The following is a 17,920-nucleotide window of genomic DNA, read 5'->3' on the forward strand; positions in this document are numbered from 1 at the left end:
TGCAGAATGTTGTATGCAAACTGCATTGTCTTGTGCAAAGTGAGTGGTCTAATCACTTGAATTATGTTTACAGAATCACATCCTACTTTATGCATATGCAAAGGCTAAGGGCCAGATTCTGGCAGCCCTATCCATAAAGCTCAATTCAACTCCTACTGAAGTGAATGGAAGTCTTTTCATTGACCTTAATGAAAGTAGATCAAGCACATAATGCATAGTAGTTTACTCTGAGACGTCTCTTTAACTTGAATGAGATGGCTCTGGGAATAAAATATGACTAATTAATTATGAGTAGGGGAGGCAAAATCTGGCCCTAACACATACAATATTTCAGCACATTTTTACAGGTCCCTTAATGCTGATCCTTATTTCAACAACCATTCTATATCATAACTTTTGGTACATGGCTGCTATAGTATTTAAATTAATTGGAAACACATTTAAACACCGGCAGAGTGAAGGAGTAGGTGGGGGAGACAAATTTATAAGTGATTTGAACTAGAGCATGCTGGTGGGTTTTGCTTTTTTTACTACCTCAGCATGAAACAGTTTATTCTTAGGTGACTTTCTTAGGCAAAATAACTTGGATTTGCCTACATAAGAAAAGGAAGATAGACAAGCTTAAAAAAGTTAAATGTGCACACACAAAATTAAGAAGCCAATGAAACCATTCCAAAGCCGCACAATCTGAAAAGAAAATGTCACTCCTACTCTTTCAGTGGCTTACCTCAAAACCCACTTTTGCTGAGAAAAACCTGGTTAAAACTTAAATGCCGCCTTTGAAGAGGAGTTGGTTAAAATTAATCCTGCTCTTAGGATCTGCAACTGGGAGGTGTGATTGCCAGCATGGTAGATGGACTTGTGCTAAAAATAGCACTGCGGATATTGCGGCACAGGTGGCAGCTTGAGCTAGTCACCCAAGTCCAAGCCTGCCTGACCATCTGGGGCTAAGCTTAGGCACTTAGCCTGAGCCATTGCCCAAGCCAGTGTCCACATTGCTATTTCTAGCATGCACAGATCTGTCTTCCAGTGGTGGAAATCACACCTCCCCGTGGCAGCGTAGACAATCCCTAAGGCTCGGACAATGACAAGTGCTGAAGCATAGCTCCCTCCTAGATTACAGGTGTCAGAACAATGCTTTGGGCTGCTCTGGCAAACTACACCTTTGGATCGTATGATATTGCTGTGCTGTGTACCCAGCAGAGGACATGAGGATGCCATGGAAAAAAGCAGACTGAACAACCAAGGTCAAGAAAATAGGTGCTGCCATTTACAGACGAACATCGTGAGAGTGCTGTCTCTGGGTGTAGGCCACAGTAAGCTATATAAAACAAAGCAAGCAAGCTGGAGATGTGAACATACATAGAGTGAACTGAAAATGAAGGATACACTTTGCTTATTAGCGTATACCAATTAAAGAACGAACACACGTGTGTGTGTGTGTACAGATATATAAATGTCAAAATAGCAGCCATGATGCATATGTGTAAGACACCTACATGAGGCTGTTCCCATATACAGCAATAGATGTAGCCTACCTAAGTCTAAGTAAGAGGAGAACCTCATTCAGAATATCCCCCTTGGGGATATTCCTGATTAATGCTGGTAACCTAGGAAACTATGTGAACTGAACATTGCAATAGAGAATCCACATGTGTGCTGGGATGGCAAGATGGCTCTTAATGGATGTAGGATATTCCTTCTAAGTTATCTGTAAGCTATCTATCCATCCATTCATCTTTTAGGTATTTCTAGGCTGCGTGTTCGCATAACTTACAAGCACCAGATTCTTATCACATTCCCCTCAAAAACACACCCTGCAATATCTTCCAGTCATGTTTTTGAATGCCACCCTGATACTCTACACAGTCTTATTTTACCCCTTCCTCACCACAGAATCAAATATCAAGTGTACACCATTCCATGTGCTCCACTTACACATGTGAGCTCATTTGCATTCATCTTGCACCTCCACTGTGGAATTTGTTAACAAGCTTGAGACCTGCTTACATCTCTGGTGAAGAAGTTTCTGCATTTTAATTATAGAAGTGTATTAAATATGTTTTACATTTTTCTTCAGGCTTTGAAATACCCTTATTTTCAAGTTGGCCAAGTTTTAGGACCTCCTCCACAAAATTTGGAACAGAAACCTGTTAAGCCAACAGAGCCAAAGCCAAATCTACCCAAAATAGAACTTGTATCAAAACTAGAATCTGTATCCAAACCAGAATCTCAGTCTTCACCTGATGCACCTGACGAGACTCAGCCACAACTTCTGTCAAAGATTAACCACCAACCTCTCCAGCAAATCCAGCTGCCACAGAATACAATTAATCAACAACTACCCCAACAGCAGCAGCCGCAACCACTTCTTCCAGCAATCCATAAAAACTCATCACCAGTAAGTTATCAATAAAAGTTAAGAGCATATATATGAAATAATTTGTCCGTGTTAGCTGTGGTACAGTCACTAGATACCCTCCCCCTTTTTTTTAAATGGGGTCACATTTTCCATTAAATAATGTCACAGTTCAGGGCAACTGAACCTGTATTTTCCCTCCGTGGTCCATCCTGGGCCCCCAAGTTTAGGGTTCCAGCTCCCCAGCTGTTGCCTTTCTTGGTGGAGACATGCGTTCCTCTCCCTTCTGACCAGGGTATGTTCAGACTGCACAGTTTCCTTCCTTCAGCATAGATAGGTTGCTCAAGTACACATACTTGCTTTCTCTTTAGAGACAGTTAACTGGTGTAATTGTTATAGGTATGTAACCGTGCAGCACTTCCTATGCAAGCCTGCTTTATTATGGTAAAAAGCATTACAAAGAAAATATATTAAAAACAATAAAAGAACCTACACACCTTCTAATGAGCTACCAGAATTAATTCCAACTCTAACATGGGCTCTGGCAGGAACAGTCCTTCAAAGGGATTCCTTTGTGGTCACAAGTTCATTCCAGCCTCTGCATAGAACAAGCACCCCATTTTATGAGACCTCAGTAGGATCAGTTCTTCTAACCCTATCCTAAGGATTGGGGAATTCCATGGACCAGGAATCCTGTCCATTTGCTGGATCAGGAAGAAGACCATGAACCAGTTTAAAAGCAGAGTGTTTATCCAAAACCCCTTTCTTTGTCTGTTGATCCTTGGAGAATCCAGTTTGAACTAGTATTTGCATATCTCTCCAGGAGGTAGCTTCAAAGGGTTGATGAGGGAGGAAGTATATCAGCACCTTCCCCCCGCCCCTTCCTAGTAGAGAAGGTAGATACAATGTGATAACACATAAACAACTGCATTTTTAATGGTATACCCCAAAGGTGTTATCCCTAATTCAATAATGTTTAATTAATTAATTCAATCTTAATTCCATATGGTTTGTTCAGAATATTACAGGAGGTTGTCCATCTGTCACAAGAACATCTAAAAGTGGTTTACCAAGGATTAATAAATGATTAACTGATGTTTTAATAATGGTTAGTTGTTACACTGTCCAGAAGGTAATAGGTTATTTATAATGATGACTTATAAGCATATCAGTAGAAGAAATTATAGATTAATGTAATTACAGTTTCTGTAACACATACTACTCATGTCTGTAACATGATTATCTAGTAATCATTCCTTTTATAAACTATTTATAAAAATACCATTAATATGAAGCATTACCAAAAAAGTTTAAATAACCACTTGGAAAGGGTTAGTGCTCTTCCTGCTTGAAGCAGGAGTTGGACTAGATTATTTAAGACTACCCTTCCAGTGCTATTATATGTGACATTACTTCTCCATCTGAGGTCTGCTGGCATAATTCTGCTCTGTAATGAGTACCAGCAAAATCCATCAAACTCACGTCTTCTAAACTGTAAACTAGGTCTTGAAATCTTTTTAATTCTGTACAATTCAAGCCAAAACTGGAGTTTGAGCATAAAAACTGTTCTCAAGAATATTAAGAAATATCTTATGGAATTAAAAAGATGTCTAGTATTTTTTTATTTCCTCCTATGATATTCACTGACCTCTAATATGAGAAGTATTTATAAATAGTGGGTTTCCAAAATCATGCCAATGCCCATCAGCTCAACTGCAGATGAATGAAGGAGAGGATGTCTTTAAAACCTGGTTGGGACTTTACAGGAGACCCTTTGGTAGAGGGTGCCTGGGAGAGGGCTGGCTGGCCGGCCTGGCTCTGCTCCCTCCTGGGCAGGACAATCTACTTTTAGGGTTGTGCCAACTGGCTCTGGATTGCTGGTGATGTGGCTGGCTTGCATTACTCCACCCCCTATTCCTGACAGACTTTCAGCTCCCAGGTTCTTTCTGCAGGCTTAAGCCAGTGGAACCAAAGAGGTGAATTAGACTCAGCAAATTAGTACTAGTATATAGTCCCTAAACTGACTGCTGCAGGTAGATTTTGACAACTAGGGCCTGATCCTGCATTGTGCCACACTCAGAATTCCTACTGATACTAATATCTGTTTAGACATTCAGAACCTCTGCAAGATTAGGCTCTGAATTGCTTACCATGAGGAGAAAGAAAATTTCTCCAAGCACTTCAGTGCATTCAGGCAGGCAATGAACTAGATGTAAAATATAAGAATAGAGAATACTGAAACTTTTTTCTATTGAAAACAGAAGCAAGCAACCCTGGGCCCTCAAAATGGTGCAGTTGGTCTTAAAAATTGCAGGAGACGATGGGGTCAGACACTGTTAAAGACTATGGACAGCTGGGATGACTTGGAGGACACAGAATTTGGAATTTCATATTCCAAGAAGCCCAGCATTTCACAGTTAAAGGAAAAGAAAACAAAAGAGTTTCTATTTAGGTAAGTCCCACAATTACATAACACTTGATTTTTATTGTGTTTTAGTTTACCTTCAATTGGTTTTTAGAGTGAGTTTTCATGTATTGCAAGGTTTATTTTTATGCTTGATTAAAATCTAGATACATTAAACTAACTTTATTTTCTTTATCCACTAAGTTAGGGACAAAGTCTGCCACCCTTACTAATGTTCAGTAGTAACTCACTCTTAAAGTAGCCTGTAAAAGGGTGGGCTATCCCTCTGCACCCTCTCTTGGCCACGTCTGGCCCTGCAGGTATGCCTCACCATACTTGAGGCTGACTAGCTATTAACAAAAAGAAAAGGAGTACTTGTGGCACCTTAGAGACTAACAAATTTATTTGAGCATAAGCTTTCGTGAGCTACAGCTCACTTCATAGCTCACGAAAGCTTATGCTCAAATAAATTTGTTAGTCTCTAAGGTGCCACAAGTCCTCCTTTTCTTTTTGCGGATACAGACTAACACGGCTGCTACTCTGAAACCTAGCTATTAACAAGTGTACTTACTTTGAGGGAGGCAATGAGAAACCAAACAGCCTAATTCACATAAGTAAGCCATCCTGTAATGAAGCCCCATAAAGAGAGCACTTGGGCAACAGTTTAAAGATTTTGGTCTCAGGTCTTCATTATTGCCCAATGTCATTATTTCATGTTCTCCGTTGAGGTGGAATGTGGCATATGATATTGCGTGGGGAGAGGGTTTTTTCAATTATTCTTTCACCTAGTCCTGCATTTTTATTTTTATTTTTTTTCATTTTCAGGACGATTATGTTCCTTTGCTCTTGTGTGTTTAAAAAAAAAAAAAATTCACATACACAAACACTGCAAATATACTCCTGTTCAGTCTATTTTACACCAGCTGATAAATGTTTACTTGTTGTAAACTTATTTTGTGATTAGGAACTGTTTTGTATATCTCAATCCCAAGTCAGAGATAAACTTTAAGCATTCGGTAGTAACCAGGCATTGGTGCTCTTAGAATAGATCTGGACACACTTTTTTTCACATACAGCCTGAGTCTACTCCCATTGAAGTAAATACAAATTTTCCATTAACTTCACTGGAAATAAAATCAGGACCAGAATCATTATTTGGAAAAGATTTGTGGAGTTTGGATGAGAGCACTGTACTTATCAGGCTAGAGTAAATGTCTAATTCTGAGTCTAGAGTTATCAGTTAAATTACTAGACATCTTGATTTTCAGCATGCCAGAGCCAAAGGCCTTGGGCTGTATCCAATCAGGAGGGGAAAGCAAAGCTCTGATGCGAAATGACTCTGGAATATCAAATACATCAGCAAAACAATACTACCTGAGACAATCGAGATATCTTCCTGGTAAGGGAAAAATCTTTGTCATGAAGAACACAAGTTTTGAAGTAACTATCTGTGATACCTTTTATTTTTGTTCTTTTGATTTGATAATTTCACCTTTCATTGAGTAGTTTAAATTTTCAGACTTTTGGCCGAATACTATTCCAGTTCTTCGGAGATAAAGGCCCCTCAAACACAGCATAGTTGGCACGAGAAGACCAGGCTGGGTAGAGAAGGTCTCAGCACCACTTGTATACTGTGGCAGTTCACTCCACAGGTCCACTTAGCGGTAATGTCCAAACCTGCTGACCCTATCAGTAATGGATACTTTTTGTCCATTGGTAAGAGAGGATCATCAGCTAACACAACCAGTACAGTTTCTGATACCCAGAACTATAACACAGTTGACCAATATCAAGGAATTTGAGGACTCGGGACTCAGAGTTGCCCCAGCACAATCGTGTCAGTGACCTCCCCTAATAATGGCTTCTTAAAGAATTACTGTTATCCTCAAAAACAACAAAGAGTCCTGTGGCACCTTAAAGACTAACAGATTTATTTGAGCATAAGCTTTCATGGGTAAAAACCTCACTTCTTCAGATGCATGGAGTGAAAGTTACAGATGCAGACATAAATATACCGACACATGAAGAGGGGGGAGTTACCTCACAAGTGGAGAACCAGTGTTGACAGGGCCAATTCGATCAGGGTGGATGTAGACCACTCCCAACAATAGATGAGGAGGTGTCAATTCTAGGAGAGGCAAAGCTGCTTCTGTAATGAGCCAGCCACTCCCAGTTCCTATTCAAGCCCAAATTAATGGTGTTAAATTTGCAAATGAATTTTAGTTCTGCTGTTTCTTTTTGAAGTCTGTTTCTGAAGTTTTTTTGTTCAAGTGTAGCTACTTTCAAATCTGTTATAGAATGTCCAGGAAGTCTGAAGTGGTCTCCCACTGGCTTTTGTGTGTTACCATTCCTGATGTCCGATTTGTGTCCATTTATTCTTTTACATTAGGGACTGTCCGGTTTGGCCAATGTACATAGCAGGGGGGCATTGCTGGCACATGATGGCATATATAACATTAGTAGACATGCAGGTGAATGAGCCTCTGATGGTGTGGCTGATGTGGTTGGGTCCTCTGATGGTGTCATAGAGTAGATATGGGGACAGAGTAGGCAACGAGGTTTGCTACAAGGATAGGTTCCTGGGTTCGTGTTTCTGTGGTGTGGTGTGTAGTTGCTGGTGAGTATTTGCTTCAGGTTCGGGGGCTGTCTATAAGCGAGGACTGGACTGTCTCCCAAGTGAGAGTGAGGTATTGTTTTCCAGGATAGGTTGTAGATCGTTGATAATGTGCTGGAGAGGTTTTAGCTGGGGGCTGTACGTGATGGTCAGTGGTGTTCTGTTGTTTTCCTTGTGGGGCCTGTCCTGTAGTAGGTGATTTCTGGGTACCCGTCTTGCTCTGTCAATCTGTTTCCTCACTTCCCCAGGTGGGTATTGTAATTTTAAGAATGCTTGATAAAGATCTTGTAGGTGTTTCTCTGTCTGAGGGATTGGAGCAAATTCGGTTGTATCTTAGGGCTTGGCTTTAGACAATGGATCGTATGATGTGTTCTGGATGGAAGCTGGAGGCATGTAGGTAAGTATAGTGGTCAGTAGGTTTCCGATATAGGGTGATGGTTATGTCACCATCACTTATTTGCAGTGTCGTGTCCAGGAAGTGGGCTCTCTTCTGTGGACTGGTCCAGGCTGAGGTTGATGGTGGGGTGGAAATCATTGAAATACAGGTGGAATTCTTCAAGGTCCTCCTTCCCATGGGTCCATATGATGAAGGTGTCATCAATGTAGCACAAGTAGAGGAGGGGTGCTCGGGGACGAGAGCTGAGGAAGCGTTGCTCTAAGTCAGCCATAAAAATATTGGCATACTGTGGGGCCATGCGGGTATCCATAGCAGTGCCACTGACTTGAAGGTATAAGTTGTCCCCAAATCTAAAATGGTTGTGGGTGAGGACAAAGTCACAAAGTTCAGCCACCAGGTTTGCCGTGATATTATCTGGGATATTGTTCCTGACAGCTTGTAGTCCATCTTTGTGTGGAATGTTGGTGTAGAGGGCTTCTACATCCATAGTGGCCAGGATGGTGTTTTCTGGAAGATCACCGATGGATTGTAGTTTCCTCAGGAAGTCAGTGGTGTCTCAAAGATAGCTAGGAGTGCTGGTAGAGTAGGGCCTGAAGAGGGAGTCTGCATAGCCAGACAATCCTGCTGACAGGGTGCCAATGCCTGAGATGATGGGGCATCCAGGATTTCCAGGTTTATGGATCTTGGGTAGCAGATAGAATACCCCTGGTTGGAGTTCTAGGGGTGTGTCTGTGCAGATTTGTTCTTGTGCTTTTTCGGGGAGTTTCTTGAGCAGATGGTGTAGTTTCTTTTGGTACTCCTCAGTGGGGTCAGAGGATAGTGGCCTGTAGAATGTGGTGTTGGAGAGTTGCCTGGCAACTTCCTGTTCATAATCCGACCTGTTCATTATGACTACAGCACCTCCTTTGTCAGCCCCTTTGGTTATAATGTCAGAGTTGTTTCTGAGGCTGTGGATGGCATTGCGTTCTGTACGGCTGAGGTTATGGGGCAAGTGATGCTGTTTGTTCACAATTTCAGCCTGTGCATGTCTGCGGAAGCACTCTATGTAGAAGTCCAGTCTGTCATTTCGACCGTCAGGAGGAGTCCACGCAGAATTCTTCTTCTTTTTGTAATGTTGGAGGAGGGTTCCTTTGAGTCAGTGCACTGTTCAGTGGTGTGTTGAAAATATTACTTAAGTTGGAGATGACGAAAGTAGGCTTTCAGATCACCACAGAACTGTATCATGTTAATGGGGGTGGTGGGGCAGAAAGAGAGTCCCCAAGATAGGACAGACTTTTCCGCCAGGCTGTGTGTGTGGTTGGATAGATTAACAATATTGTTAGGTGAGTTGAGGGTACCACTGTTGTAGCCCCCTCTGGCATGTAGGAGTTTAGATAGTTTACTCTTCTTTTTCCTCTGTAGAGAAGTGAAGTGTGTGTTGTAAATGGCTTGTCTCATTTTTGTAAAGTCCAGTCACGTGGAATTTTGTGTGGAAGGTTGGTTTTGTATGAGAGTCTCCAGTTTTGAGAGCTCTTTCTTGATCTTCTCCTGTCTGCTGTAGAGGATGCTGATCAGGTGGTTCCTCAGTTTCTTTGAGAGTGTGTGGCACAGTCTCTCACCATTGTCAGTGTAGTGTGTTGATTGCAATGCATTTTTTACCTTCAGTCCATTTGGTATGATGTCCATCTGTTTGCACTTGGAGAGGAAGATGATGTCTTTCTGTCTGTCTGTCTGTCTGTCTATCTGTGCGAGTTTTTTGTTGAGGTTGATGGATTTCCACTCCATACAGCTAAATTTAGTGCCTTGCTTGGTGTCAAGTATCGGGGTAGCGGTGTACTGTTATCCTGTTCATCTATAGCAGAGGTGGGCAAACTATGGCCCGCGGACCACATCCTGCCCAGCCCTTGAGCTCCTGGCCGGGGAGGCTAGCCCCCGGCCCCTCCCCTGCAGCCATGCTGCCACGGAGACAGCATGGCTTGCTCTGTCCGGGCAGGGGGGCTGCGAGGTCCTGCTGCTCTGAGCGGCATGGTAAGGGGGTGGCGTCAGCATGCACGGTGGCAGGGGGAGGTTGGGTAGGAGGTGTCAGGGGACAGAGAGCAGGGGGCGGTTGGTTGGGACGGAGGTTGGGGGCGGTGGTCGGGATGTGGAACGGGGGGGGGTTGGATAGGCGTGGGAGTCCCAGGGTGCCTGTCAGGGGGGTGAGGATGTGGATGGGGTTGGGGCAGACCAGGGACAGGGAGCAGGGGAGGTTGGATAGGGAGTGGGGTCCTGGGGGGCCTGTCAGGAGGTGGGGGTGTCGATAGGAGTCGGGGGGGACAGGGAGCGGGGGAGGTTGGATAGGTGTGGGAGACCCTGGGGGGCCTGTCGGGGCAGGGATGTGGATAGAGGTAGGGGCAGTCAGGGAACAGGGAGTGGGGGGGGGTTGGATGGGTCAGAGGTTCTGAGGGGGCAGATGGGGGCCAGGCTGTTTGGGGGGCACAGCCTTCCCTACCCGGCCCTCCATACAGTTTCGCACCCCGATGTGGCCCTTGGGCCAAAAAGTTTGCCCACCCCTGAACTATAGGGAAAGGCTGACAATCTCAACTGAGAGTAGAGTCTACTATTGAAACACTGAACTTTAGTTTCTCTAGGGTTGCCGGAGAGTGGCAGCTGCTGGCCGGATGCCCAGCTCTGAAAGCATAGCCACTGCCAGTAGTAATGGAGAAGTAAGGGTGGCAATACCATACCATGCCACTCTTACTTCTGTGCTGCTGCTTCTGGTGGCGCTGCCTTCACAGCTGTGCGACCAGCCAGCAGCCGCTGTTCTCTTTTCTGCCTTCAGAGCTGGGCAGCCAGAGTAAAAACTAAAGATCCTCTGTAAAAATGCAAATTTTGCATATTTCCTTGGCAAACAGATTTCTAGGATCTGTCCAATCAGTGGACCGTGCTAATCTGTCCAACTCCGAGGCTGTAGATTGAAGCCATCCCCCACCTTGATAATCTGAATGATTTTTGATTTGTCTGAAATTCAAGCACAGAAGATGAATGAATATTTGTCCCCTCAACACGCTTCTGTTTTCTTGGGAGTAGATAGGCAGCTCAATTGAAATCTGAGCAATTTTGTCTACAAAATAATAGGAAAATTCTTTAATCACCAGGAACAAGAATAGGAAGCTAAGAAAGGAAGGGGAGTTGTTTACCTATAAGTAGTTGTCTCTGAAAATATGCTGTAATAAGATCTCTGGTGCCATACTACTCATCTCCACTCTTCTATTACACTGTTACTTTCATTTCTGTATCAACTTGTGAGCTTGAAAAGGAGCTTTTGGTTCTCCTTCAAGTGTCCCCTGCTCTGACCAGTAGAACTCTAGCTAGCAATAGCTGTTGGGGCACTCATGTCCTCCCTCACCCCTCCCTCAGTGAACATTGAGCGTTCCAGGGCAAGGGAATAAAGGAGCATGGTGCTCCAGCTGCCTCAGTTCCTTCTAAGCTGCAACTGGCTGAACGCTTTTTGTGTGGAGCTCTGGAGTCCTCCCAGATCTGTGATTAGTTAGCTAGTTTTAAGTAGTTTATATAGTTATAGTAATAGAGTAATACAGTTCCTTACTTGGCATGGAACTGAAGAACAATTCCAGTTTCAAAAGATGTGTAACTTTGGATATATCTGGCAGTCACCCTCTAAGTGTTCAATTTGCTGAATGTTCACAACAAGAGCAAAGAAAGACAGAATAGACTTCAAGTAATCCTTTTTTAAAAGAAGCAGTGTTGGCGAAATCATTTGGAAATGGAACAGGGCCAGGAGCTAAGAAAGCCCACAGACTGGTAGTGGCACTGGACAAGTCTGCTGGAAACTGAATGAGTCGTCTTCTTCTTCTGTTCCTATTGCTAGGAGTCCCTGTGATAAAGATCAGAAAAGGAAATCCTCCTGAGGTTCTATGTCTAGAGCCAATACTTTAGCCAATACTTTACGTTTTGGTAGTGACTCAGCTGGTAGGGTAGGCATCATTTTCCAGTTCTTGGTTGTGTCAGTCTCTGTGAAAATAGCCAATCTGCAGGAAAAAGACGCCTCTAAACCAAGTATTTTTTTAAGGAGCCAGTGCTTTGACATATATCCTCATAGGAAGGTGAGGAGATGTTCTTCCTCAGATCCGGATGAGCTGGTTCTGAAAGTGAGACTTCAAGGAACCATCGAGATGAAAGAATGCTATGGAACTAGTGACTAGTAGTAGTGTGGTACTGCAGCAGTTAATAGTCAAGGCACAGATTCATAGATCTGATATGTCCCTGGTTCAGCCAGAGGTTGATTCAGTTAATAGTAATGGAAAAGGAAGGAGATATGTGTTTTCTGGAAAAGAGAGTTCATGTAAAATAATTTAGAATTTCTTCTCTACTGACATCACTTAAAAAGCATTCTGGTTCCCCAGAGAATTTTTCTCCAGTGTCCCATATCCAGCTAAGTGTAGTATTATCTCCAGTACCTTCTGAACTGAGAATAATCTTGGATCAGAAGAAGAAAATATGAATTGTGAACCAGATCTGCAGAAGGAGTATTAGAGGGACACACACAAAAAGATGGGGGGTTGCTCTATTTTGGATTAAGAAAAATAAGCAATTTTTATTGTGGACTTCTGTGTATGATTAAGATCCATGTACAGCAGCAATCCAGCTAAATTTTACAATATTTATTGTCACTTAAGAAAACGGCTTTTTCACTATCTTTAGTAAAGGTTCATCTCTCAGCCATATCAGCACAACATGTACCTATGGAGAACAAATCAATATTTATTAATAATGTAGCTAAGAGGTTCTTAAGAGGCCTCAATAATTTATACCTTCCAATAAGACATCCCATGCCATCTTGGAATTTAAACATAGTGCTCTCACAATTGATGGGACCTCCCCTTGAACCTTTGGCAAACTGTAATTTATTTTGTTTGTCTATTCAGACAATGTTTTTTATAGTCATCGCCTATGCAAGACATATACTACGTGCATTAAAGGCTGATCCATCATTCACTATTTTTCATAAAGATGAAGTAGTGCTTTGTACACACCCTTGATTTTTATTAAAAGTGATTTCAGATTGCCATATAAACTAGTCTTCAATTTTATCCTTCAATTTTCCTTTCCCAAACTCCAGTCTCACAATGGAGAGGATAAATTACATACTCTGGGTGTTAAAAGGGCTTTTGCCTGGTATTTAGACAGTCCCTAAATTTGTTTATCAGCTGAGGCCTGGTCTACAGTACACGGTTGTTTTGGAATTAGCCGAGTTACTTCGAAATAAAACTGATTCTGTCCACACGACCAAACCATTTTTTTCGATTTAAAGGGCTCTTTAATCCAATTTCTGTACTCCACCTCGGCAAATGGAGTACCGCTAAAATCGAGATCGCAGTTCCGGGTTACAGGTACTGTGGACGCAATTCAACGTTATTGGCCTTCGGGAGCTCTCCCAGAATGCTCCCTTGTGACCGCTCTGGACAACACTCTCAACTCTGATGCACTAGCCAGGTAGGCAGTAAAAGCCCCGGGAACTTTTGAATTTCCTGTTTGGTCACCGTCAGCACAGTCCACCATCACAGGCGACCATGCAGAGTCCACCATCGCAAGATACCATGCAGTCCCAGATTCACAGATGAGCTCCAGCATGGTCCGAACGGGAGGTACTGGATCTCATCGCATGTTGGAGAGATGAATCTGTTATGGCAGAACTACATTCCAAAAAAAGAAACGCTAATATGTACGCTAAAGTCTTCAGGGCCATGACGGAAAGAGGCTACTCCAGGGACACAGAGCAGTGTCATACAAAAATCAAGGAGCTCAGGCAAGTGTACCAAAAAGCCAGGGAGGCCAATGGGTACTCTGGGTCACAGCCCCATAAATGCCGCTTCTACCATGAGCTGCATGTAATTATGGGGGTTGACGCCACCACTACCCCACCACTGTTTGTGGACACCTGCAAGGGGGGGAGTAGCACGGAGCAAGGAGGATGAGTTTTTGGAGGAGGAGGACAGTGCACAGGCGGCAAGTGGGGAAATCCATTTTTGCCCCCCAGCCAGGAACTGTTCTTAATACTGGAGCCAATAGCCTCCCCCCACTCCCAAGGCAGGCTCCCGGACCATGACCCTGGAGAAGGCACTTCTGGTGAGTGAGAGCTTGATCGGAGCCACGCAGTGGGGGGTGGGGGAAACCCAGCTGCGCTGGGCTGTTCGCGTTTAGTTTAAAGGGCTCATCCCTACTCAGAGCCTCATCGGAGCCACGCGGTAGGTGTGTGTGTGAGTGGGGAAGGGTGTTGTGTGAAGCGATCATCCCAGAGAGCCGCAGACCCTCCTTTTATATGGCAAACCCACCAGGCATTGCTTGCTATGGGAAAGGGGGCCCGGCAGTTTGAAAGCATTGAAATGAATGCGGAAGAAGCAGAACCCCGCATGCCCCTAGTGCTTACCATGGCTGCCTGCAAGCTGAATTCTGTTGCCCGGCCGCATGTGATGGCTTACACCAAAATGGCAGGTATTTCAGTATGAGGCAAAATGTGACCTTGTACAGAAAGAACATGTGCTGTGTACTATGAATTGCCTGTTTCACTGAGAAAGTGTGTCCCCTTTGTTCTCTAAAATGTATCTTTTAAAATACTACCCTCTCTTTTTCTCCTCCTGCAGCTGGTGCAAATGTTTCAACGCAGCCCCTATCTACTCCATTCAAGAGGCTGGTCCAGATTAGAAGGCAGAAAAAATGAACTCAGGATGACATGTTTGCCGAGCTCATGCAGTGCTCCCGCACTGATAGGGCCCAGCTGAATGTGAGGAGGCAAACAGTTGCGGAGTAGCGTAAAGCGTTACATGAATATGAAGAGAGGAGGGATGTGAGTGATGAGAGCAGGCAGGATGCTATGGTCAAGCCCATGGGGGAGCAAACTGACATGTTCCGCTGTATGGTGGATCTAAAGTGGGAAAGGCAGTAAGACCACAGACTGCCGCTGCAGCCCCTGTATAACTGTCCTCCCTCCACCCCAAGTTCCATAGCCTCCTCACCCAGGCGCCCAAGAATACAGAGGGTGAGGCTACGGGGACCCACACAAGTAGGTCACAGTCAACCCCAGAGGATTGCACAAGCAACAGAAAGCTGGCATATCCTAAATTTTAATTTGGTTTCTGGACTTGTCCTTCCCTCCTCCTGCACCCTCCTATCCCAATACCCCACCCCCGCCGTCTAGCTTCTGATTTCTCTCAATGTTTTGTGCAACAAATAATAAAGAATGTTTTTTAAACAATTGTGACTTTATTTCCTTTCATATATATAGGGGGTGGGTAACTTTAAGAGAAACAAACACAACTGTCACACTGTACCCTGGCTAGTCATGAAACTGTCTTTCAAAGCTTCTCTGATGTGCAGCATGCCCTGCTGCGCTCTTCTATTCGCCCTGTTGTCTGGCTGTGTGAAACTGGCTGCCAGGTGAGTTGCCTCAATCTCCCACCCCGCCATAAATGTCTCCCCCTTACTCTCACAGATATTGTGGAGCACACAACAAGCAGCAATTACTCTTGGAGATCTAACTGAGTCAATAAACTGCGTCAGCACGCTTTCAAACATCCAAAAGCACATTCTACCACCATTCTGCACTTGCTCAGCCTATAGTTGAACTGCTCCTTACTACTGTCCAGGGTACTTATGTACGGCTTCATGAGCCATGGCATTAAGAGGTAAGCTGGGGCCCCAAGGATAACTATAGCCATTTCAACATCCCCAACAGTAATTTTCTGGTCTGGGAAGTAAGTCCCTTCCTGCAGCTGTTCAAACCGACCAGAGTTCCTGAAGATGCAAGCGTCATGCGCCTTTCCCGGCCATCCCATGTTGATGTCGGTGAAACGTCCCTTGTGATCCACCAGTGCTTGCAGCACCATTGAAAAGTACCCCCTGCAGTTTATGTACTGGCCCGCCCCGGTATTCCAGGGCCAAGATAGGGATATGCGTTCTGTCTATCGCCCCGCCGCAGTTAGGGAACCCCAGTGCATTAAAGCCACCCACAATGGTCTGCATATTTCCCAAAGTCACTACCCTTGATAGCAGCTGGTCAATGATTGCATTGGCTACTTGCATCACAGCAGCCCCCACAGTAAATTTGCCCACTCCAAACTGATTCCCGACTGACTGGTAGCTGTCAGACGTTACAAGCTTCGACAGGGCTGTGGCCACTCGCTTCTCAACTGTGAGGGCTGCTTTCATTTTGGTGTCTTTGCGCTTCAGGGCAGGGAACAGCAAGTCACAAAGTTCCATGAAAGTGGCCCTACGCACACGAAAGTTTCTCAGCCACTGGGAATCATCCCATACCTGCAACGCTATGTGGTCCCACCAGTCTGTGCTTGTTTCCTGGGCCCAGAATCCACGGCATGAACCTGGTCCAACACCACCATGATCTCCCAATCACCACACGCCATGCTTCTAGGAATGTCTGTGTCCATGTCCTCATCACTATCGTAATCGCGCTGTCATTGCTTCCTCGCCCGTTTTTGCAGATACTGTACATACTGCTGGATAATGCGCGAGGTATTTACAATGGTCAAAACTGCAGTGGAGATCTGAGCAGGCGCCATGGCTATGGCGCCTGCACGGGTAGTCCTGGAAAAAGGGCGTGAAATGTAGGAGAGCAGAGTGGCAGCGGAAGAGGTGCTGTTCGGTTCACGATAGCCAAAAAAAGGCAGGAAATGGTTGTCTTCTGTAGCTTTCACGGAGGCGGGAGCCTAGGACAGACAACATGGAGAAGCTCGGTAGTGCGGCAAGAGCGGGAGAGCAGAGTTGGCGGCGGAAGCTGTGCTGCTCGGTTCACGATGGCCGAGCAGAGTTGGCAGCGGAAGCGTTCGATGAGGAAGAGAAAGAGTAGATACTAGAGATTACAGAGGAAAATGAGAGGAAATGCTAGGTGGATTCATAGTAGTGGGAGAGCAGTAGTGCACCGTCTGAAAGCAGTATGGCGTCTGCACACCAAAAAGGTGCGAAACGATTGTCTTCTGTAGCTTTCACGAAGGGAGGAGTGACTGACGACACATACCCAGAAACACCCGTGAGAATGTTTTTGCCCCATCATGCACTGGGAGCTTAACCCACAATTCCAATGGGCGGCGGGAACTGTGGGATAGCTACCCGCAGTGCACTGCTCCGACATTCGATGCTAGTCTCGGTACTGTGGACGCACTCCACTGAATTCACACACTTTAGTGGGCACACAGAAAACCGAATGTATAAAATCGCTTCTGAAAATTCGAATAGAATAATTTCGAAATGATATCGTACTGTAGACATACCCTAAGAAAGAACAAGGGGAAAGCTATAGCTGTACGAATGCTAGTGTTAGAGTATGTATTAATGAAGCTTATAAACTGATGGGGCTGCCCATTCCTCAGGGAATTAAAACACATTCTACTAGATAGAAGGCAGCCTCTGTGGGTTTTTCTAGATATGTTCCTATGAGAGATTTTTATGGCAGCAACATGGAGTTCTGTTTATACTTTCTCTAAATCTAAGGAATAGTATTTAGATCTGATCAGGGCTGGCTCTACGATTTTTGCCGCCCCAAGCAGTGAAAAAAACTGCCGCTGCGGATGGCAAAAGGAAGAAGCTGCCGCCAAATTGCCGCCGCGGCAGGCGGAACAGAGAAGCTGCCACCGCGACCGGAGGAACTGTGGCCCCTTTCTAACTGCCGCCCCAAGCACCTGCTTGGAACACTGGTGTCTGGAACAGCCCTGGATCTGATGCAAGATTTGACAAGGCAATACTGCAGTCCTTATTCAATTAGCATTCTTTCATCCCACCCACCTGGGTCAGAGTACTGCTTAAGCTATGTCAGAAGTGGGAGTATGCAGAGGACACTTGAAAGAAAAATGAAGGTATTTGCCTCTGAGGCTCTTTGAGGTGGACTCTGCATATCGGCATTCCTGTCTACCTTTCCTCACTACCTTGGAGTCCTACTTACCAACAGGCTTTGAGTCATAGGTCAAACAAATGAAGTGGCAGGAGCACCACGCTCCTTGATACCTTTGCCCTGAGACTCTCACTGATGGGAGGGATAAGGGAGGTGCGTGAGCACTGCAATGGCTACTGCTAGTTAGAGCGCTACCATTTGGTTCCATTAGTCAAAGCATTTCATAAGTGTGAATATGTGTGGTGTTTAGATGTTGCTTGTAATTATTA

At 44.6% G+C, this 17,920-nt stretch overlaps 1 protein-coding gene across 6 annotated transcripts in view; it reads left to right on the plus strand.

Annotated features, from left to right (window-relative positions):
• MAK (male germ cell associated kinase) overlaps positions 1–17,920 on the plus strand; it is a 65,538-nt gene that overhangs the window by 27,639 nt on the left and 19,979 nt on the right. For 5 of the 6 annotated variants that reach the window (XM_043508340.1, XM_038393010.2, XM_038393009.2 and 2 more), the window contains 3 exons: positions 2,081–2,401; positions 4,621–4,811; positions 6,032–6,162. In XM_043508340.1, the coding sequence (XP_043364275.1) occupies positions 2,081–2,401; positions 4,621–4,811; positions 6,032–6,162 (643 nt within the window). Of the gene's footprint in view, positions 1–2,080; positions 2,402–4,620; positions 4,812–6,031; positions 6,163–14,394; positions 15,000–17,920 lie in introns of those variants that run through there. The other variant, XM_038393011.2, reaches the window with a different exon arrangement.

This window comes from Dermochelys coriacea, chromosome 2 (assembly GCF_009764565.3).
Source record: "Dermochelys coriacea isolate rDerCor1 chromosome 2, rDerCor1.pri.v4, whole genome shotgun sequence".
Taxonomy (NCBI): Eukaryota; Metazoa; Chordata; order Testudines; family Dermochelyidae; genus Dermochelys; species Dermochelys coriacea.